The 23403-nt window shown below is 42.0% G+C and overlaps 1 protein-coding gene across 3 annotated transcripts in view; it reads left to right on the forward strand.

Annotated features, from left to right (window-relative positions):
• The window catches only part of LOC143746506 (CAP-Gly domain-containing linker protein 4), a 62885-nt gene that overhangs the window by 8887 nt on the left and 30595 nt on the right, over nt 1-23403 (forward strand). For all 3 annotated transcript variants that reach the window (XM_077238339.1, XM_077238338.1, XM_077238340.1), the window contains exons 2-7: nt 7786-7932; nt 8494-8633; nt 10298-10391; nt 10551-10712; nt 10841-10959; nt 22229-22486. In XM_077238339.1, the coding sequence (XP_077094454.1) occupies nt 7800-7932; nt 8494-8633; nt 10298-10391; nt 10551-10712; nt 10841-10959; nt 22229-22486 (906 nt within the window). In that variant the 5' untranslated portion in view covers nt 7786-7799. The remainder of the gene's footprint in view (nt 1-7785; nt 7933-8493; nt 8634-10297; nt 10392-10550; nt 10713-10840; nt 10960-22228; nt 22487-23403) is intronic.

The raw sequence follows: 23403 nt of genomic DNA on the forward strand, positions 1-23403 counted from the left end.
TTCAACAAGCAGAGGCTAATACAGTACAATTGACTTTCAGTTTTATATTTTACTCTCAACAAACTACGCAAAGTCATGATGTCATGTTGTTTCTCCACATTTACAAAGGCAGAAGAGAGTAATACAGCAAGTTGTAATACAGCAATTTTGAAGGTCCTCAGACTTCAAATCTAAAAATACAGAACCATACTTACAGCCATATGCGAAATCGAATGCACGATTCTAATGGAAGAATGGAAGATCACAGATAATTGGAGCAACATTCCAGATCTGTTCCACTAAGTATATGCACTTATTTATTTCATAAAGTGCACTGTATTTTTTTTTTTTTACAGACTTTTCTTAATAATGGTCATAAATCCCAGGGTGACTCTTCTCTTCATGGAGATGGAACATTACACCCGCATGCAACATCAAGCTTGAGCTTACTTAAACTTGCAGAGCAAATACACACATCAAATATCATAATAATACATCATAAAAAGCATAACCTGAATGAATGCACTCAATAAATTAGACTATGATTACATTACAAGAAGGGGATTATAAATGCACCTCTTATGTACACTTAAAGTCAGCATTAATACAAGTGTGCATAATGTTACTTTTTTGTGACATGTCTGAGTGAAACGCGTAGGGAACAAATTGATGTTACCCATGGGTTATTAATTGAGTTGTGAAGAGTGCAAATAATAACAGGTCTGAATGCAGCACATCCTTGCATAATTTATAGACATCAAGTAATATCACAGGATTTTTCTCTCTTTTTAAATAAATTATATATTTTTTTCCAGCAGTGATGCATTAAATTCCTCAAATGTGACAGAAAACCCTTTTACATTATTGCAGACAATTTCGGTTCAAATAAATGCTGTTCTTTTGAACTTTCTATTCATTAAATAATCCAAAATATTGATCATATTTCCCCCAAAAAATATTAAACAGCAATAATAATTGACACCAAATTAGAATGATTTCTGAAGGATCATGTGACATTGAAGGCAATCGAGTAATCTGAAAGAAAATTGCTTTTACATTTTAAAATATATCAAAATAGAAAAAAAAAAATTTAAACCATAGCAATATTTCCAAATATTACTTATATAAATATGATTAATCTTGATTTCACGTTGAATTTAAGCTCTTGTAATCGAAATTATTCAGCCCCCATTCCAAGTAAGGTTTATTGGCAAAATGTACATACTTTCAGCTGTTTGCAATGAAATAATCAAACAAAAGTAATTGTAATAGCTGGTTGTAATAAGTGGTTTCCCCAAATTCAACTGAAAATGCAACTTTTACTGACTTCCGCAGTCTCCCTCACAACAGCACACATTTGGAAAACAGGTGTTGTCTCAGGTACACCTGATGCTACTAATCAAGGGATTCATTAGTTGCACCAGGTGTGCTTGAGCTAGAACACATAAATATCTGAACTGGCTAGGTTTGTTGAGTCACGTTTGACTGATTGTAAGAACTATTACCAAAGAAATATAGTCAAAAGAATGGTCCAAAAAGTTAAGAGAAGATGTCATCGTCCTTCATAAACAAGGAACGGGATACAAAAAGATAGCGAAAGCACTAAATGTCCCTAGAGAGACAGTTGGAAGAATAGTTTGCAAGTTCTAAGTTAAAGGAACTGTAGTTCCCTTTCGTTGCCACTCCGAGTTACGTCGGATGATGACGAATGGGGTTTCGCTTAGAAAGCCTATCAACTTCGAGTATTACAAAACGAGCCAATGGCAAATAAATGCCATGGGTCTGCGGAATTTGCATGGCGTAACTCCGCCCCACCTCGTGGGTATAAAAGGAGGAAGCCGGCAGCAAGCAGATATGTTTTCGCTTCGGAGCCAAGTGTATTCTCCTCTCCACAAGCCATCTCTGAATTGTCTGCTTTACAAACGAGTACCTTGAGTGTTGGTGTGACGGCGATCTACGGCGAGAGCGTGCTTCCTGCTGATCTGTTGCAGTGGTCTGCCAGTCGGTGCGTTTCTCCCCGGGTGCTTTAACACTTGAGTTTTCTCTCACAAAAAGAGCTTACACGTGGCACGTCTTTTTAAAGATGTCTCGCCCGTGTACTTCTGGTTGCGGCAGATTGGTATCGGACTCTGATGGGCAGGAGCGCTGCATAGTATGTTTGGGCATTGATCATGCTAGAGCAGCGCTCGTGGATGACTCATGTTCTCTCTGTGGGAACATGATCATCGCGTCATTACGGTCGAGACTCCGTGAACTCGCAAGAGTGAGAGTCCCCTCATCCACCCCCCGCTGGAGGGCCGGGGGAGAATCTTTTGTTCCCTAATGTGGTTAAAAACAGAAACAATCCCCTCTTCCCTGAGCTCACAGAGTTCTCGGGCGACACAGAGCGCCGCCCACAAGCCGTGCTCTCCTCGCCCCCCTCTGTCCCAGGCGGTTGACACGGCGTGCCGTCCACGGACCGCTTCGCCCCTGTCCCCCTCTGTCGCCAGACCCCTGGCAGAGCAGGCCCCCGCGGGACGACCAGCCTGGTCCTCCCCTGGCCCCCTCTGCCAGGGCGCGGTTGCTAACTGTGCCCCCACACCGGGCCGCTATGCCGTCCACGTCTAGGCTAGTTTCTCCGCTTCGCTGCCCCTCCGGGGGGACGCCTGTGGTTCGGATGATCCCGCTGGTTCAGTTCCTGGGAGCCTGGCTAGAGCTTCCCCGTCTGTCCCGCTAGATCGCACGGACCGTCAGGTTCGGCTATGCGATTCAGTTCGCACGGTCTCCTCCCCGCTTCAGGGGAGTCCGCTCCACTTTGATCGGTGGCAATGCCCCCATCATGAGAGCAGAGATTGCCACCCTGCTGGTGAAGAGTGCTTCTACAGCCCCTACTTCATTGTCCCCAAGAAAACCGGTGGGTTACGGCCAATCCTGGACTTCCTCCCTTCACAGGATGCCGTTCAAGATGCTCACCGCCAAACGCGTTTTCGAATGCATACGGCCCCAGGATTGGTTTGCAGCGATCGACCTGAAGGACGCCTACTTTCATGTCTTCATTCTTGCTCGACACAGACCGTTCCTTCGGTTTGCTTTCGAGGAGGCAGGCATACCAGTATGCGGTTCTCCCTTTCGGGCTAGCCCTGTCTTCTCGCATCTTCACGAAGGTCGTCGAGGCTGCCCTTGTTCCCCTTCGGGAACACGGGGTTCGCATCCTGAGTTATATCGACGACTGGCTGATCCTAGCTCACTCTCGAGATCAGGTTTGCGAACACAGGGACCTAGTGCTTCGGCACCTAGCTCGTCTGGGCCTTCGGGTCAACTGGGAGAAGAGCAAACTTTGCCTCGTGCAGAGGATCTCCTTTCTCGGTATGGACATCGACTCGGTCGCCATATCCGCGCAGCTTACGAGTGAGCGCGCGCAGTCACTGCTGACTTGCCTGAGACAATTCGAGGGCAGGAGTGCGGTTCCACTGAAACTCTTTGAGAGGCTCCTGGGGCATATGGCATCTGCAGCCGCGGTCACGCCGCTCGGATTGCTTCATATAAGACCGCTTCAGCTTTGGCTTCGCGACCGAGTCCCGAGGTGGGCATGGCAACACGGCTGGCTCCGAGTACCAGTTACTCCGACCTGCCGTCAGTTCTTCACCCCGTGGTCGAACCTCAGTTTTCTCAGGGCGGGTGTCCCCCTGGTACGAGCTTCCCGGCATGTTGTTATCTCAACAGATGCCTCCACCACGGGCTGGGGCGCCATGTGCAATGGACATGCTGCTGCGGGCTCCTGGTCAGGACCCCAGCGGCTTTGGCATGTCAATTGCCTCGAGTTGTTGGCAGTACGCCTTGCCCTGCACCGCTTCCGGGCGTTGCTCAGGGGTCAACACGTACTAGTCCGTTCAGACAATACCGCCACTGTAGCGTACATCAACCATCAAGGTGGTCTACGCTCCCGCCGTATGTCACAACTCGCCCGCCACCACCTCCTATGGAGTCAGAAGCATCTGAGGTCGCTTCGAGCCATTTTCATTCCCGGAGCGCTGAACTGTGCAGCCGACGAGCTCTCAGGGCTCCAACCACTCCCTGGAGAATGGCGACTCCATCCCCAGTCGGTCCAGCTGATTTGGGACCAGTTCGGGGACGCACAGATAGATCTGTTTGCCTCCCACGACTCGACCCATTGCGCCCAGTTTTATTCCCTGACCTAGGGCACGCTCGGCACGGATGCTCTGGCGCACAGCCGGCCGCAGGGCCGCAAGTATGCGTTTCTCCCAGTGAGCCTTCTTGCGCAGACCTTGCGCAAGGTCAGGGAGGACGAGGAGCAGGTCATCTTGGTTGCCCCTTACTGGCCCAACCAGACCTGGTTCCCCGAACTAGTACTCCTCGCGACAGCACCTCCCTGGCCGATCCCTCTGAGGAAGAACCTTCTTTCTCAGGGACGGGGCACCCTATGGCACCCTCGCCCCGATCTCTGGAACCTCCACGTGTGGCTCCTAGACGGGACGAGGCAGGTTTGAGTACCCTACCACCAGCGGTGGTGGCTACAATCACTTCCGCTAGGGCGTCGTCCACGAGACACGTCTATGCGTTGAAGTGGAACCTCTTCGTCAGCTGGTGCTCTTCTCACCGAGAAGACCCCCGGAGATGCTCGATCAGCGTTGTGCTTTCCTTCCTTCAACAGGGGCTGGAGCGAAGGCTGTCTCCCTCCACCCTGAAGGTCTATGTTGCCGCTATTGCCGCACACCATGACCTCATCGAAGGTAAGTCGGTGGGGAAGCACGACCTGGTCATCAGGTTCCTGAGAGGAGCGAGGAGACTAAATCCGCCTCGCCCTCCTCTCGTTCCCTCTTGGGACCTCTCAGTGGTTCTAACTGCCCTGAAGAGTGCTCCATTTGAGCCCCTGCAATCAGTCGAGCTTAAATTCCTGTCTATGAAGACAGTGCTCCTAGTTGCACTGGCCTCCATCAAGAGGGTAGGGGACCTGCACGCATTCTCCGTTGACGAAGCGTGCCTGGAATTCGGGCCGGCTTACTCACGTGATCCTGAGACCCTGGCCTGGATATGTGCCCAAGGTTCCTACCACTCCCTTCCGGGACCAGGTGGTGAACCTGCAAGCGCTGCCCCCGGAGGAGGCAGACCCAGCCTTGGCACTGTTCTGTCCAGTACGCGCTCTCCGTGCCTATGTAGACAGGACGCAGTGTTTCAGGACCTCAGACCAGCTCTTTGTCTGTTATGGTGGGAAGCTGAAGGGAAAGGCTCTCTCCAAGCAAAGGTTGTCTCACTGTATAGTGGACGCCATTGCTTTGGCATACCAGCAGCAAGGTGCCCCCTTGGTGTGACTGCCCACTCCACCCGGAGTGTGGCGTCCTCTTGGGCTCTTGCGCATGGCGCCTCGCTAACAGACATCTGCAGAGCTGCAGGCTGGGCGACACCTAACACATTCGCCAGATTCTACAATCTCCGAGTGGAGCCAGTGTCCTCTCATGTACTCGCTTCCATTGGCGTCATGCCCATTCTAAGTGGATGGTACGTGCCCCCTCAGATTTTTCCTCCCTGATAATTTTTTTGTCACAACTTTATTCCTATTATGCTCCATAATTACCAGAGCCTATAACGACTCAAATGTATTCTTCTGGATGTGTAATAAATCGGTCAGCATCAGCCCGCGCCTTTTTTCCTAATATGGTGTCTGTGTATATCAAATCTAGAGCGCTACGCACGTAGCGCTCTATAATCTTTGCTGTGTATGTTCAAGCAACTCACTCGTCTCACACGTTGAGCTGGCGATGTTTTACAGATGGTCTTGAATTGGTAAGTGGGCAAAGCAACAAATCGGCATTGAATTAGTTCAAGTCCTTCATCACATATTAATATTAATATAACTTAATTTCAGAGCACCACAAAGTCAGACCTCAGCACCTTTATGTACCTTTAATGTAAGATCGTTCTTAGGTCACATACCAATTTAAAATCATAACATAAAAACTGCAATGGTACTGTTTTTAGAATCATGTGTAGTAGGCATAAGTGTAGGCTACAGTAAGTGTGTGTGTAAACATGCTTTAATGAAGTAGACTTCAAAAGCTTTTGAATTTGAGCTTACAGTTCTTTCATCAACCTGTCTTTTACATAAACTTACAAAATAGATACTTTAACTTAGTCCTCAGATAGAGGAGGGTTGCTACTAGCTCCGTTAAGGTATTTCTCTCCCTCCCACCCAAACTGGATTGAAATGGTATGTTTAGCAGCCAGAATTTAAAAATTTTCAGGTGGAGAAACCCCCTGACCCCTCCTAAAATGATCCATATCACCCGGCAGAAAACAATTGCAACGTCTCAGATTGTGCCCCCCCAGAATTTTGGCTTGCATGACGCCCCTGCTCGCTTCAACCAGCTAGTACTGGACCCGCTCAGGTGTCTTCGTTTGCTCGCCATTCCACTCCACGGACTGGATACGTGCGATATTCTCCTCAGGTGAGCTTCCCCGAAAGCCCTGAGTTCCTCCAGCACTCCTGACGTTGGCGCCAGTGTCTATTGCATGCGCGTCGGCTAGGTGCCTCCCGTGTGCATGGTCCCTCCCCTGAGCGACCCCCACATGTGTATTTCCACTGTAAGCCTCTCTGAGTATGTGTCTTTCCCTTGGCAAGCCACCTTGCCACCCCTGGGGTTGAAATATTCCACCTGCGGCTGGATACCCCAGTGTTCTCCATATGTTCCTTTGGGTCATATGTGTATTCTCTAACCCCCTCCCCCCCCTCCCCCCTCCGGGTTGGCATTAATTGCATACTTCCCCTAGCTTGGGATATGCTTCCCAGTGTACCTTGGTATTCCTGTGTTAAATGGAGTCCTTCGTCCAGTCTCGACAGGGATCTCGATTTACACAGGACACTGGAAGACAGCTGAGAAGGTGGCGTGATTAGACTGGTAACCCCATTCGTCATCATCCGACGTAACTCGGAGTGACAACGAAAGGGAACGTCTACGGTTACGCATGTAACCCTCGTTCCCTGAGTAGGGAACAGAGACGTTACGTCTGCCTGCCACTTTCCGCTGTACCACGGGGATCGCCTGAGCTCAGTCTTGGCTCCTCAGCGAAGAAACATATCTGCTTGCTGCCGGCTTCCTCCTTTTATACCCACGAGGTGGGGCGGAGTTACGCCATGCAAATTCCGCAGACCCATGGCATTTCTTTGCCATTGGCTCGTTTTGTAATACTCGAAGTTGATAGGCTTTCTAAGCGAAACCCCATTCGTCGTCATCTGACGTAACGTCTCCGTTCCCTACTCAGGGAACGAGGGTTACATACGTAACCGTAGACGTTTCACTGGATTAGGCAGAAAAATAAGCTATCAACGGCTGCAACCAGATTTCTGAAAAGGCAGGTTCAGAAAAACCTAGAGTGACAGCAAAAGACCTGCAGCAAAACTTGGTGGCAACAGGTACTGAGGTTTCAGCTTGCACAGTAAGGCACATAATAAACACATGCGGTTTCCATGTCATAACTCAAAGACGTACACCACTAATGACCCAGAAGCACATGAAAAGTGCTCAATTATTTAATTTTTCTTATTCTGACTCTGTTCTGTGAAACGATAAAGCAAATATAGAATTTTTTTTTATTATTTTTTTACTGGAACATAATATTGCTGTATTTTGGATCAAATAAATACAAATAAATACAGAAGAGACTTTTTTTAAAAACTTTGATCACTATCACTACTGAAATTGTATATAATAGTATATAATTTATTATTGTTATCCATCATTTATTTAGCCTATAATGTCTCCCCTATATGTGACTATTAATGTGTTTTGTTGCAAATATATTTGTGTTTAGGTGGTGAGGGGGCGATGACCAAGGAGGATGTGCTGAGGGAGTCTTCAGAGGGAGACTCGGTCCTGGGCCGGTACAATATTATTACCCATAACTCTGAGCGACCGGTGATCCATCAGGTGGCATCAGCACCCATGCCTTCAGACTGCGGTGAGCGTGTGGGTCTGAACACGTCATCAAGTTTCAGATATCCTTTCACTTTCAGTTAAACATGTAGCTTCTGTGAGAATGTTCTCATACAAGCTTTTAAATAGGTCACACAAAAAAATGCTGACAAGTTATTTTTCACATCAAATTCCGCCTGAGGCTGTACAGCGATGGATTTTTATATTTTTCTTCAGTCGTAAGGCTTCCTGGCCAATAAAAAAACAACTTATTTAGCTGTTTTGTGAAGTGTAGCTTTATTTATGGAGTACACATTTAGACCCTAAATTGCGGACACTGCTTAAGCTGCTGTAAAGCTAAAGTATTGACAAGGTCACAGCATTTTTTTTCCAATTTTCTGCCTGTCAGCACTGGTACATCATTCTCTCTCTGTACTCACTTCTCATTCACTCTCACACTTTAATTCACTTCAAACTGAGCTGTCTAACTGATTTTGAGTGATCGGGGCTCTGGCTCAGCATGGATAAATCGAGATGAATAGGTTTAAATCATTTATATTGACTCAAATGCAAATGTTTAGTTTGATTCAACCGTTCTGTTTTGCAGAGTTCTCGTTCTTTGACCTGAATGATCCTCTGTGTCGGGACGTTCTGTTGGATCCTCAGACCACTGTGCCCGAGCTCTTCGCTGTTCTCAGGCAGTGGGTTCCCCAAGTCCAGCGGAATATTAATGTCTTTGGCAACGAGGTCAGAATCTCAAACTCGTGGTCTTTAAAGACAATGTGAAACATATTGTAGGCCCATCTCGATAATTATTTTATCGACTTTTCACATTATATACTGTATCTATGGCAGCTTGTTTCCGCCGCAGCATGAAAATAAAAAAGGTGATTGCGACTTTTTAATCTCACAATTCTGACTTTTTTCTCACATTTGCGAGTTTACATCTTAGAATTGCATGATATACAGTTGCACTTGTGTGTTATAAAGTCAGAATTGTGAGATATAAACTCGCAATTGCGAGAAATAAACCCGAAATTCTTACTTTTTGTTTTCAAAATTACGTTTATATCTCGCAATTCTGACTTTATAACACGCATTTGGGAGATTTAAAGTCAAGATTGTATGATATAAAGTCGCAATAGCGAGAAAAAAAGTATTTTTATAATTTTCAGAATTGCAAGATGTAAACTTGTAATTGTAAGATAAAAAGTCACAATTATCTTTTAAAATGTTTTATTCTGTGGCGGAAACAAGCTTCCATATATATATATACATATTTATTATATATCCCTCAATACCAGGAAAAAAGGCTTGGTCAATTTCGTTTTTTATTTTTTTTTACCATAAACACATGAAGTAACTTTTTTTTTAAAGATATGTTATAAATATTTTATGCTATGTCCTCTGTACACTACTTATTAAAAGACATGTACAGGCAAAAACAATATGTCTCGCTTAAGTTTAGAGTCCAATTCTCACTTTTAACTTACTATTAATTATAACTTTTGCCTCAATAAACAATAAACTCCTTATTATTGCTTATTAATAGTTAGTAACTATATTTGTTAAGTTTAGGTATTGGGTAGGATTAAGGGATATAGGATATGGTCATGCATAATAAGGCTTTAATATGTGCTTTAAAAGTACTAATAAACAACCAACATCCTGCTCATTGTTTGGTAATATGTTAACTAATGTTAACAAATGAGACCTTATTGGAAAGTGTTACCAAATAAACCGTAAGCTCATTTTATTTCAGCTAGTTGACAAGGCAATATTTCTTAACTTGATATACTAGATTTCCAGGATCATAAAATGTGTTGCAGTGAGTTTTTGGGGTATCTAGTGGTTTAGAATAAAATAAAATCAAATGCTCATTTTACACCAGGGCCACTTTAGCCTAGTGTACCCTACTCTAATCAGCAATAAAAAAACATAAACACTGTACATAGATAGACACACAGATGTTTCAGCCCTATTAATTCCTATATAAGCAAGGAATGCAAACTAGGTTTTGGACAGAACAAAAGACTGTACATGACATGTAAAAATATAATTGATGTATTTATTTTTCCTGAAAATGTTTTTCAGTAGAAAAACTGCATTTTTTTGCATGTAATTAAATTTCAATGAAAGATTGTGAAAGCAAAATAATTTTTCTCCTTTCGAATAACAAGGACAGGGACATTTATTCAACTAAACAGAGTCAATTTTAATTTCACGTTTTCTTGCAGCTGTCATAAAACATACTCGCACACTCCCCCGTTGTGCGTTTAGTGTCAGGCTCTGTGAACTGCAACATTATCTTTCTAGACAGTGTGTGTGTGTGTGTGTCTCTGTCAGCATGAAAACTTTAGCTGGATGTCCTTGCTCTGTATCCATTCAATGAGAGATGCTTTGTTCTGCAGATTCTGAAGAGAGGCTGTGGTGTCAATGACAGAGATGGTCTTACTGACATGACTTTGCTTCATTACTGCTGCAAGGCAGGAGCTCCTGGGATAGGTGAGCGTGTATTCATATGCTAACAATTGAAAATAAATCTCTTTGATCAACGTTTCTGTGATAGTATGTTTCAGTGGAAAGCTCAAGGACAGATCATTATTGGAGCAATAGAGTGATGTCTGGGAGAAGCAGTGATGTGAGAATGTCATGTGATTGCAGGTGACGCTGAGAGTGCGTCCAGTTTGGCCCGTCAGCTGTTGTCACTGGGAGCCGAGCCGTCATTGCGCAGCCGTTGGACCAACATGAACGCTCTCCACTACGCCGCGTATTTTGACGTCCCTCCTCTCATCCGAGTGGTTCTGCAGGCGTCACAGCCGGGAGGTGAGGACAATGGATAATGGAGGATAATGGAAAAAACAGTGGGAATCAAAATCTCAATTTGAATCTCTTGGCAAGCGCATGTGCGTGTGTGTGCTGATGATGTGTGTATGTGGTGTGTTGGGTTTCAGAGGTGGATGCGACCTGCAGTGATTTTGACTTCGGCACTGCGCTACACATCGCTGCCTCGAACCTGTGCACATCTGCGGTGAAGTGTCTGCTGGAGCTGGGAGCCAATCCCGCTTTTAGGGTTTGTGATTTTCGGTTACAACTACTAACAAAGCTACTAACTGATCTTTGTTAGTTTTTCAAGTTTTTATTGTTATTGCAGTTCTCATGCTCATTATGAAAGAGGGTCATGTGTGCAACAGAAGTCTGTGTCCAAACTGGTCTACGTCATGCCCGGTTCCCCTTAACTTTACCTGCCCTTTACTATCTACTCTCTACTTTACTGTAGCATAAATAATACAATATTTAAAGGTGATTGTATAATTTCTGATAATAATGATTGCATTTGATAAAAAAAAAAAACAAGCAAAAAAAAATATAGATGATAACAGTAGCATTTGTACTAGTACATGGTTTTAAAAATGTGCATCACATTTTTTATATATTATTATTAATAAGGCCTTTAAACACATGCTTAAAAAGGTATTATGTTTTATTTAGCAAGCCTGTAACAATCTATATCATAGACCATTTACAGGCAATACAGGTAATTTACTAAGGAAATATATGGTTTTCAAAGTTTTTTAACATTTATAGCACCATCTATGGATAACAATTTAAAATATCCATATTTTATAATAATGGTTATATTTGGTAATACATTTATTATTTGTATACATGGTTTTAAATGCATCATCACAATGTGGGAAAGTATATACCATTTTTAGAATAATACTATATTTTATAATAACAGATTATATATTGAAGAACACATTAATATAATATAAACTTTTATAAAATATTATTTTTTATTCTAAAAATTGCTTAGAATAATGCACATTTTAAAACCATGAACAATTATTATTTATTACATTATTTAAAAGTGATTGTGTGTTTTCTCTTAACAATGATTGTATTTAATAATAACAAATAAAAATGTTAGTAGTAGAGGTAGTACATGATTTTTAAAATGTTAATCACATTTTTAATAACAATAATAATAACTAAAAATGGTATCTACTTCCTTGCATTATGATGCACATTTTAAAACCATGCATAATAATACATGTATTATTACATATATACATTATTATTATAAAATATGTAGTCATTTAAAATGATGATTATTATTATTATTAGTAGTAGTAGTAGTAGTATACATTGTTTTTAAATCTTTATCATAGTGTGAGGAAGTAGATACCACTTTTGTAATAGTATATTTTATAAAATATTATATTATATTTTTGTAATATATTTCTACATAATAATATTACTACTACTACTACTAATAATTATTGTTATTATTATTATAACATGTTCACGGTCATGGAGCGTCACTGCCAGGGGTCATACTCCTCACAAACAGCAGATGTCACTGAATTATTGATATTATTTAAACTTTTGTAAAATGCATGCATTCCATTTCAGCTGGCCTTTTAGTAGGGTTTTAGTCAGAGAGGTTTGTTTGCATGTAAAGGGTTTATCAGCGCAGCTGCCAGCACATAAAACAGGAACTGGGCGAGATGCTCGACTTTCACTGTGTTTTTCCTCTCTGTTGTGAGGCAGCCAGAGTTTCCCATCCTTCATTTTTTACCCCGTGTTATCTCTGCCAGTAGTGCGGCTTGTTTGTTGCCAGTCCGGGCATCTGTCCATTTATTGTCAGGCAGGAGATGTTTTTTTAGCTCGGTTTTTGTTCTTCACCCGGCATCCTAATAGAGATATCATCAGTGTTTGAAACAAACATCAAATCATCTGATAACGTTGTAACAACAGGTTTGGCTGACTTTCGTGTCAGTGGAGAACGCTCTGGAGTAGCTGAGGTTTAAGGCATAAAAATATGCCTTGTTGCCAAGCAACAACACTGATAATAGGTAGAATATGTAGGGAAGGAGTTTGGGTAATAGCAAACTATTGTTGCTCATTGTCTTTAAGCACACTGTCACCCTATTACACCTGCTTTGCTTTGCAATCGCTGGACAAAAACCTTTTTTATATTGCCCATTGTGACAATTTCGAATAGTGTTTGGATTTAGTTTTTTCGTCCCTTGTCTCTTATGCTATTATTTCAGACCCCTGCTAGTGGAGTTATATTACCATCTCAGTGAGTCATCCTTCATCTGACACATGAAGCTGTTCATTGTTATGATGCTGAATGATTTCTGCAGGTGCTTTTGTTAACCACTAGGGTGCAGTCTTATGCTGTGAAAAGGAGGTTCACTATTAAGGGAGCACTGAAATGGACTGAACCCTTTTTTTTTAAGGCAATGTGTCAGCTTCAGTTTCAGGAAATATATATATTTTTTATTTGCTCTCTGATACCAGAGGAGCATAATCAAATATCAGCTTTGAATAATTGTGGAAATTCCTGAATTACATAAGCAATGATTGAGGCAATGAGCCGTTTCACACTTAATTCTGTTAAAAAAAAAGAAAAGAAAAAATATTTGATATAAAACCGGCTGTATTTTGCAGCTTGCTGTGGCTGAACTTCATCTTCTCAGCATCATCATTAGCAAACCGCTCAGGTCTGCCCAACCGAAGATGCTTTCATTTGGTGACTTGAAACGATGACTCAGCAGAGTGTGCGTGTTTGTACATTTATGCGCTTATACTTTGTATGCCTTTTTCTATTTATGCATGATTCACTGTACAGGCATATGGATTAGAAAATAAGTAATCCATAAACCTCTGATTAAATTACCATATTTTAAGGACATAGCAATCGACATGTATCCAAAGGAGTTTTCCAAACTGCACACATGCTGAGTACCATAGTTGTGCTAACAATCTCATGTCACGGTGATGGTGATAAACCTTTATACAGCACCATTTTGGATGTAGTTCAACATTAGGTGAGGAGGATATAACCTGAGCACAGGTTTGAAGGGCACCACTTGTCAGGAGATTCAGACCTACAGTCAGCATTTCCCTCATCACTGTTCGCCTGTACCATCCATCTCTTGGTTATTTTTTACTAATAGTCTCAACCTTTCAGTTTCCTTTTTTCAGACAAAAAAAAAATAAAAAGTTAAGTGACGTGTGTGTGTGTGTGTGTGTTTGAGTGCACAAACACAATTTTCAGCTTTGTGCAAAGAGAATCACCTGTAGAAAAGCACTCAGAACCTCCCTCCTTTGTACTTCAGTTTTGACGCTAATGCTAGCATATACGCTCAGCTGGACGCATAGCCTTTCAAATTATACTTAATTTGACAGTGTGCGCAAAAACAGACACATGCACATTATTAGCCAGTGTTATCCTTGTCCAGCGTTTGAGCTATTTCTCTCCAGCGATATAGAGTTGTGGGTATTTTTTAACCCTGTCACATAAGCACTTACCGTTTGTTGTTGTTGCGGTCTAGAGTTGTTTGTTGTTGTTGTTCTCTCTCATCCTTTTCTTTTACAACTGTAAAACAATGGATCGGACCAGTGCTTCTAGTTTGTGGACAAACAAATTAGTACAAAAAAAATTCAAGGCACATTATGTGAGCTAGGTTAGAGAAATGTGTCTGTGTGCATATGGTTTGCATGTAGATGCTATACTGATGCTGAAGTGTACATCACTGTAAACATACCCTAGCGTACGCGTAAAAAATGTTGTTGGGCTTCATTTGTGACTGATTTGGATTAGGCCACCACTCCACATTGGAAAGGTTGATGCTAGCATGTTGCTAAGCTAACAATGTGGAAAGAAATGCTAAATGCGAGCATTTCCATGTCAAAAGCTGTACGCCCCTTCAAAATCTATAGTGTTTTAATGCAAATTTAATTGTCACTCCGTAAGCCAGCCAAATTAGGCAAATGACAAAATGGACAATTTCCCTGAACTTGCAAGTTTCTTAAAAACCGTGTAAAGCAACCCTCTATGCACACCTTGGCAATAGAATCGCCATTGGCTAGTACATTTTTTTTTTTTTTTGTCTACTGGCCAGACTGATATATATATATATATATATATATGTATTATATTCGTTCGCTCCAACTGATTTGCTGAAATCCAAAAACGTATTGATCTTTTGAATCATGAGAGTTTTATGTGAATAGACTTTCAATGGAGGGACCGAAAAATCTCAGACTTCAATAAAAATCTTTATTTGTATTCCGAAAATAATTGAAAGTCTTATGGTTTTGGAATGACATGAGGGAGAGTAATTGATGACATAATTTTCATTTTTGGGTGAACTAACCCTTTAATGTGCTTTCTAGGTAGGTAGCTCCTTAGTGCCATTGTCTCACGCTCTAATATTAAAAGACTCATTTGATGTATGGAGCTGCATGAGTACAACATCACTCAGCAGTGTTGTTTATCTATGATCCTATTACAAATTGAGAGCCCTATACTTTCCAGTTGTCTGGAGCTGCACACTTATGTGTCTAAAGATGGAAACCACTCCTACTCACCCTGGCATCTAAGAAATGTGTGGTGCATCCAAACCTTTCAGCTTTTCTTGATGTGAAGAGAGGCTCTCAAAATGGATGTCGCAACCATGGACCCCCCACACACACACATATTAATGAGCATGTCCAAATTGACAAGCACATTAAGTTTAAAGCCTGCAGAGAGCCAATGGGCTGAGGAAAAACAAAACAGCCACAGTTACTGCTCACTAGCCAAGCCATGTCAAGGACGACGCATTTGTTTTGGCCGTCTTCCGTGTTTGGTTCCAGCTCGGTGGCTGACACAACACGTTGTTGGATACAACAGAAGGGCAAGTGAAGTCCACTACTCAGGCAGTTGGCTGTGTAATACGTTTAAAAATGGCGTCAGGCCGTGCTTCAGCAGGTTTTGAGCTGTTTGGCAGGAGGGGGCTGATGTGACATACTAATGAACATTTTAATCTAGTGTGTAACTTGCCCTGGTACATCCTGCATTCAGTGATTCAGTTTAACTTGCACCGGGATTACGGCGTAACTACAGGATTTTTCCAGAAAATAAGTCGGGTCAGATTGCATTTTGTTGAGAAAAATTATTCTAAATACTATAATGATGTATCTGAGCTCCACAACAAATCCTTTAAATTTAATGGGGGCGGGGGCTCTACTAAATAATAAAAATGCCATAATGTGTTTGCAGAGATTTAGGAAACATGCTATGTTCAAATACTTGCAATTGCTACAGTCAATTATTCTACTTTGAAATGTGCGTTCCGGGTCGGAATGTCTTTTTTTCTCTTGGTCTGAGTGATCCCGCCCACTGCCAATTCGCCCAATAGTATTTCGACACCCCAGGTTGCCAGTTGGCGGAAAACACAGCATATTGCAGTCATGGAAGCCAGCAAACGAACTGGCAACCATCCTCTGCATTTATCTAAAAAGCTTTAAGACCAGAGGCATAAATAAATACTGGAGATGTGTCACAGCTTAAAGACTGACTTGGGTAATTGTCTACTTGATAGGTAAGCATGTGAGAAATGTGTTATACAAATAAACTTGGGCTCACGTACATCTCTCGTTTGGCATGAATCCAAATGTGTGCGCTTTGCGTTTTGTGTGCTTGATGTTAATCGCATTATAGAAGTCGCTTTGGAATATAAGACCTTGTGACAGCCTGGAGAGACAACTGACAGGAGGAAAGAGACCCCAATGGGGCTGGCAAGGGTTAGTTACCCTTGTCGGCAGTATCCAGCTCTGTGTTTACAGGATGCTGGAGAAAGGCCAAGGCTTCTGAAAAATTAAAGAGGAAAATACCCCTAGAGTCTGTGAGAGCAGGGGCGGAAGGTGACTCAATGGTGGACAACATGGTTAACGATTTTCGAATGGAAACGGATATGAGTATGGAGAGTACTTCACAAAAGACTAGTTCAGGTTCTGCAGTTAGCAAAGCCATTGAACTCTAAGCTTGGTTCTGTGGCTGGAGCAAGGCGACAACGGTCAGGGGTTTGAAGATTCATCAAGGGAAAATGAAATGCTTGAGGGAGAAGGGACAAGGGCCTCGCATTGATCAGTACTTCTTATGAAGTCAGTCAAGTCAGCTGAATGAAATCCAGCGACAGGAAGCAAACCACAGTTCATAGGATATCAGCACCCCTGAAATAGAGGAGAGGAGGGTTTGCACAGTTAGTGATGAACACATTGATTCTTGTGAACCCGGTCAGAGTAACCAGCATAAGAGAGAAAAGAACCTCAACGGGCATAGGCCTGGAGTTAGATGGCCAAGAGCTTGTGAGAAAACTGCATGGGACACGGTAAACACAGATCTATGCTTTGCATTGGAAAGATTAACTGGCACAGTTGAAAAGAAGCTGGATAAATTTGGGGAGATCATTTACGCATATGGAAGTGAGAGGTTTGGTGTGGAAAAAAGTACAAACTACTCCTGGATTGTCTAGACGGCAGCAGAAAATTGAAGGGTTAGTTAGAGAAAGGAGACAGCTGAGGAAGCAATGGAAAAGAGCGGAATCAAGTCAGAAGGAGGGACTCAATCTCTTACAAAAGGCCATAAAAGATAAGCTTTCAACATTATGCAGAGCTGAGCGCCTACGGAAACGCTACAAAAAGGAGCGTGCGAGGGCTAATTTCTATAAAGATCCATTCAAATTCGTAAAAAAGTTATTCACCAGTTAGAAGAATGGCACTTTAAAGGCATCTAGGGTTGAGCTAGACAGATATTTGGAGGAAACGCATACAGATGCAAAAAGGCATGAGCCTAAGTCAATTCCATCAGACATCCCACCTGTCAATCCACCAGAATACCAAATGGAGGTCTGTGCACCTAAGTGGAAAGAGATAGAGCAGGTTTTGAGAAAGGCAAGGGCTTCATCATCTCCAGGGCCTAATGGAGTTCCATACAGAGTGTACAAGAGTGCTTCAGGAGTTCTACGAATTCTGTGGAAATTGATAAAAGTGGCTTGGGAAAAGCAGGTTGTACCTATAGCATGGCGCCGAGCAGGGGGAGTCTTTATACCCAAAGAAAAATATGCTACAAGCATCAGTCAGTTTCGCCCTGTTTCGCCCTATTTCACTATTAAATGTCGAAGGCAAGATTTTCTTCAGCATTATTGCTCAGAGATTGTCAACCTACCTATTAAAGAATGGCTTCATTGACACTTCAGTTCAAAAAGCGGGCATTCCAGGATTATCAGGATGCTTAGAACACATCAGTGTTATCTGGCAATGAATTTAATCAGCAAAAAAGGAGAGGAAGGAGCTCCACGTGACATTCCTGGATTTGGCTAATGCATATGGTTCAGTGCCACATGAGCTTCTTTGGGCATCATTTGATTTTTTCAGGGTACAGATGTCGATAAAAAATTTAGTGAATACCTATTTTGGAGATTTGCAATTTAGTTTCTCAACTCCAGAATTCATCACTACATGGCAATGCTTAGAGGTTGGAATAATGGCAGGATGCACCATTTCTCCACTGGCTTTTACCATGGCAATGGAAGTAATCATTAGGGCATCAAAATGGGTAGTAGGAGGAGAGCGCTTGGCTTCTGGCATGCGACTACCACCAATCAGAGCATACATGGATGACATGACAAACATGACTACAACGGTAGCCTGGACTAATCGGTTATTGGGGAAGTTAACAGATAATATTGAATGGGCACGAATGCAATTTAAGCCCTCTAAATCAAGGAGCATCTCAATAATTAAAGGCAAGGTAGTAGATAAAACATTCTTCATTAATGGTGAGGCAATACCAACAGTTTCTCAGAAGCCAGTGAAGAGTCTAGGGAGATGGTATGATGGGGATCTAAAGGACACAGTTCGAGTGGGAGAAGTTAGACGACAAGCAGTGGAAGGGTTGAAGAGCATAAACAGCTGTGCTCTACCAGGCAAACTGAAACTCTGGTGCTTTCAGTTTGGTCTACTGCCAAGGTTGCTGTGGCCACTGACTGTGTACAAGGTTTATTTGACAACAGTGGATAAGCTGGAAGCGTTAATAAGTTCATACATCAGGAAATGGTTGGGAGTTCCACGCTGCCTCAGCAGAGTGGGACTTTATAGTAAAGGAGTATTGCAGCTGCCAGTCTCTGCTTTAACCGAGGAGTTTAAGTGTGCCAAGGTCAGACTGGAAATGACTTTAGCAGAGTCACGAGACAAATGTGTAAGGGAGGCAGCCCCTGTGGTAAAAACTGGTAGAAAGTGGTCAGCAAAGACATCTGTAGTAGAGGCAAAGGCTGACCTTCAAATTGGGGATATCGTGGGACAGGTACAGCATGGAAGACGGGGTTTTGGGCTGAGTTTAGCTCCTCCTAAATGGCACAAGGCAGGCCCAGCTCAAAGGAGGAAGCTGGTAGTCAACGAGGTGCGAAAGCAGGAGGAGAGAATGAGATGTATAAAGGCCATTTCCCAGGCCAAGCAGGGAGAGTGGATGAGATAGGAGAGTGTGGAACAACGCAAAATGGGCTGGCAAGACCTTTGGTCAATGGAAGAGAGTAGGATCAGTTTCCTTATTAGGTCAACATATGATGTTCTCCCATCTCCGCAGAACCTAAACCTCTGGGTAGGAGAGGATCCCTCTTGTCCTTTGTGTTGATCACCTGCCACATTAAGGCACATTTTGACAGGATGTAAGGTGGCTCTTAGCCGGGGTCGGTTTACTTGGCGCCATGACCAAGTATTGCGATGTTTGGCTTTAGCATTGGAAGGCAAGCGCAGTATGACCAATAAGTTGCCGCCTGTTCTAGCAAAACATTACATGCAGAAGACAATATTCCTCCGCCCAGGCGAGCAACCACCAAGAAAAGGTGCTAACACCAATTCTCGCCCAGGACAACTGGAAAGCTGCTAGGGACTGGAAGATGCTGGCTGATCTTGATCAACGGCTTATTTTTCCACCTGAGATTACCAGCACTAACCTACGACCAGATATTGTTTTGTGGTCTGGATCAGCACGCATTGTTCAACTGATAGAGTTAACAGTGCCATGGGAGGATGCGGTAGATGAGGCATATGAGAGGGAGAAACTGCGGTATGCTCATCTGGCCACTGAAGCAGAACAGCGAGGATGGAGAGTCCAGGTTTATCCAGTGGAAGTGGGTTGTCGAGGTTTTGTGGCACACTCTACAACCCGGTTCCTCAGAGACGTCGGATTCAGTTGCCAAGAGTTGGGTCGCACAGTAAAGAACTTATCTGAAGCAGCAGAAAGGAGCAGCAACTGGCTGTGGTTGAGACGGAAATATTCTAGCTGGCTGTGTACAGGCCGCCATGCTACGGTTTCGTAGATTTCTTGAAAACTTGAAGAGTCTGTTGGTTTATTTGTATAGGTTGTATAGTATTTACAGCCATTACGTTCCTGTGTATATTGCTTGAATGACGGGTGGTTGGACTTGGGTAGGTGGTATGCCATACGGAACCGTTGCCACTGAAACTGCATATTAATGCACCAGTGGGGCTCGACAGCCTTAGTCAAACGGGCTGGCGTGTATGGTTGGGTTGCGGCGAGATTGTGGTTAGGTCTCAGCAGCAACTGTTGGTTTATTTATATAGGTTGTATAGTATTGACAGTCATTACGTTCCTGTGTATATTGCGTGAATGACTGGTGGTTGGGCAGATATTGTGTTTTGTGGTAGGTGGTATGCCATACGGAACCGTTGCCACTGAAACTGCATATTAACGCACCAGTGGGGCTCGACAGCCTTAGTCAAACGGGTTGGCGCGTATGGTTGGGTTGCGGAGAGATTGTGAGATTGTGGTTAGGTCTCAGCAGCAAGAGGGAAGTAGAGGTCAGTAAGCTGGGCTGAGTTGAGTGGGGGACGGAGGGGGGTGACTCTGGGACGCCAGAGTCACTGTCGAGCCCTCTTGAGGTGTCGTGGGCTAGTCGACGAAACAGTGAGGACAGAAGGTGCCCACTTGAAGACCCTAGAGATGTTCCCTACTCCGCTCAATCCAGAGGGTTGTTATGGGGGGACCACACTGTGGTTGCAGCCGTTGTGTGTGCTGACGCGCAAAATACACTGCAGCTATTAACACCAGACAGAAGGAGATTCACGTCACCAGAAGGAAAGAAGCGTAAATGGATGGAGAAGCATAGGTTACTGTAAAGCTACGTCTTAGTTGGTGATTATCTTGGCGAAAGCCGAGTACAAATCAGCATGAAGTTTTAACACCTACTCTCGTGTAATGAAAATCATAAGCTACAACTCACAACATATTTCAGATGATTAAAACAAGTGACTTATATTAACTAAAAGAAGCAATATTTTATATAGCTATAATTATATAGCTATAATCTTGCTATATAAATTGCTATGATTCGGGCATATTTTTAATAACCTGATTTACAAAAATAAACTGTTAACAAAATAGTGTAGCTTTTCTAAGAAGAATGTTTTATCTTCAAAGGTAGAGGTGTGGCATGATAAAACGCTACATTGCTGGCTTTTTATGTCATGTTGTGTATCCCGTGAGAAATCTGAGGTAATAATCAAACACGCTCTTCTAGAAAATCCTCTCTATTCCAGGAAGCATTGGTAAGTCCCATCATTTAGCAAATTGGTTTGTTCAATTTAATTTATTTACGTAATTTGTTTAGCATCAACTGCTACCCACCTCCCCCTGCCCATAAATAATATAATATTTATACATTTATACATTTAGTTAAAACACTGATGTTACTATATGTTTTTAGTTATATATTTATTATTTTTGGTTTTATTTAGTGTTGATTATGTGTTTGAGTTTGAGGCAGCCGTCCTAATTGAGATCCTAATTAAGATCGTCATGAAAATACAATCAGTTGTATGATTAAAAAGATGTTTCTCCTTAAATAGCTTCAATCTAGTTAGACGCTTTATGTTAGTGAATCAAAATGCTTTTTTAAAAGAATTGCTTGACTGCAGCTTAACTACTTGCATTATGAGAAGCTTGTTAGCTGCAGTTACAATTTTCCTAAAGATGGCTCTTGGTATTTGTGATATATAAATAAGTAGGGTGACAAATTAAAGGAAGATCTATCCTGCAAATCAATGCAAAGTTGTTCTGAGAGATCACCTTCATTCTTTAATTCTATGATGCTCCTCTGGTGGCCCAACACCTTTCTAAGATGCTTCATGTTGTTTTTTTGTCAAGTAAAGTCATCCTCATTTATATAGCACTTTTAACAATGTAGATTGTTTCAAAGCAGCTTTACAGAGATAAACATATAATTTAAGGTAACAGAGATTGGTTTGGTTTTATAGTGGTTCTTGAATAATGTTTTTTTTTCCTGCTAAAGTTAGTTTTGATTGATTCACTTCCGTCTAATTGATCATTTGTTATTAAATTAGAGGCCGCTAACAGACAACACTGTTCTCTCTAAACAGACTTTAAACGTGAACCTGTGATAGACGCTGATTTGTCACTATTTCTTTTCGTATCTTTAGCATCTTTTTAAACCTGATTGTTTCTTGTCTTACCTCTTTAGAATGACAAGGGCCAGTTTCCTGCTGATGTTGTTCCAGAGGCTGTAGATATGCCTCTGGAAATGTCTGACGCCGCAGTCCAGGTTAAAGAGCTGCGCACACTGCTGCATGACGTCCTGCCCAGACCCGACACTCCTCTGACTCTCCTTCTCCCTCTCCTGCCGGTCAGACCTCCAGGTCTCCTCTCGGACAAAGCTCGTGCCCAGCTTTCAAGTATGGGCCTTCACCTTGGTGACAAAGTTGTCATCGCTGGTCAAAAGGTACTGCATAAGTTCTGCATTTCATTGAGCATGTAATGAGCACAGCAGTGTTCCTCGCACTGCTGTTCAGGAGCAACCATATTTTATTTATATGGCACTTACAGTGGCCTCAAAAAGCATCTATCTATCTATCTATCTATCTATCTATCTATCTATCTATCAATATTATTTTTGAAATGTATTTATTTTTGAAAATACATAAAAGTACATATATATATATATATATATATGATATAAACACAGACTTTTATGTTAGATGCGATTAATCATGATTGATCATTTAGACAGATCATTTTGATATATATATATATATATATATATATATATATATATATATATATATTAGGGCTGTCAATCGATTAAAATTTTTAATCTAATTAATTACATACTCTGTAATTAATTAATCTAAATTAATCGCATACACAATTTTACAATGTTTACATGGTACAATTTCTGGTAAGCTACGTTTTTATTATTATTGCTTGACACAAATTTCACAATTTCAATTTAATTTAATTATTGTGATGTGATGCAATATTGACTCGTTTGGATAAATATTAGGTACACAAGATAGGCATTCATTTTTCTCAAGAAAAAAAATCTCACCCAATGCTGTAAAAATACAGAGAATCATATCAGCTGGTAGTATTTAAGGTTAAAAATAGCTCAAATTAAATATAATGCGTGTTTATTACAAATAACAACTTTGATATAAGTAAAAATATAATCCATACGTAATATACTAGTAGGCCCTAGACTACATAAATTTTGAAAAATACTCTCTATAGCTCTTTTTTTATAGCCAACTATAACATGCTATATGGTCATGAAATGGCTTTCCTGGGGTAACTTAGGGCTAAATGTTATGTGACATAATTGTTCTCCAGCTGTTTTATTGACCTCTTTTCGCGGTTGAA

This window comes from Siphateles boraxobius, unplaced genomic scaffold, assembly GCF_051911475.1.
Source record: "Siphateles boraxobius isolate OS27281-9 unplaced genomic scaffold, OSU_SipBor_1 22, whole genome shotgun sequence".
Classification (NCBI taxonomy): Eukaryota; Metazoa; Chordata; class Actinopteri; order Cypriniformes; family Leuciscidae; genus Siphateles; species Siphateles boraxobius.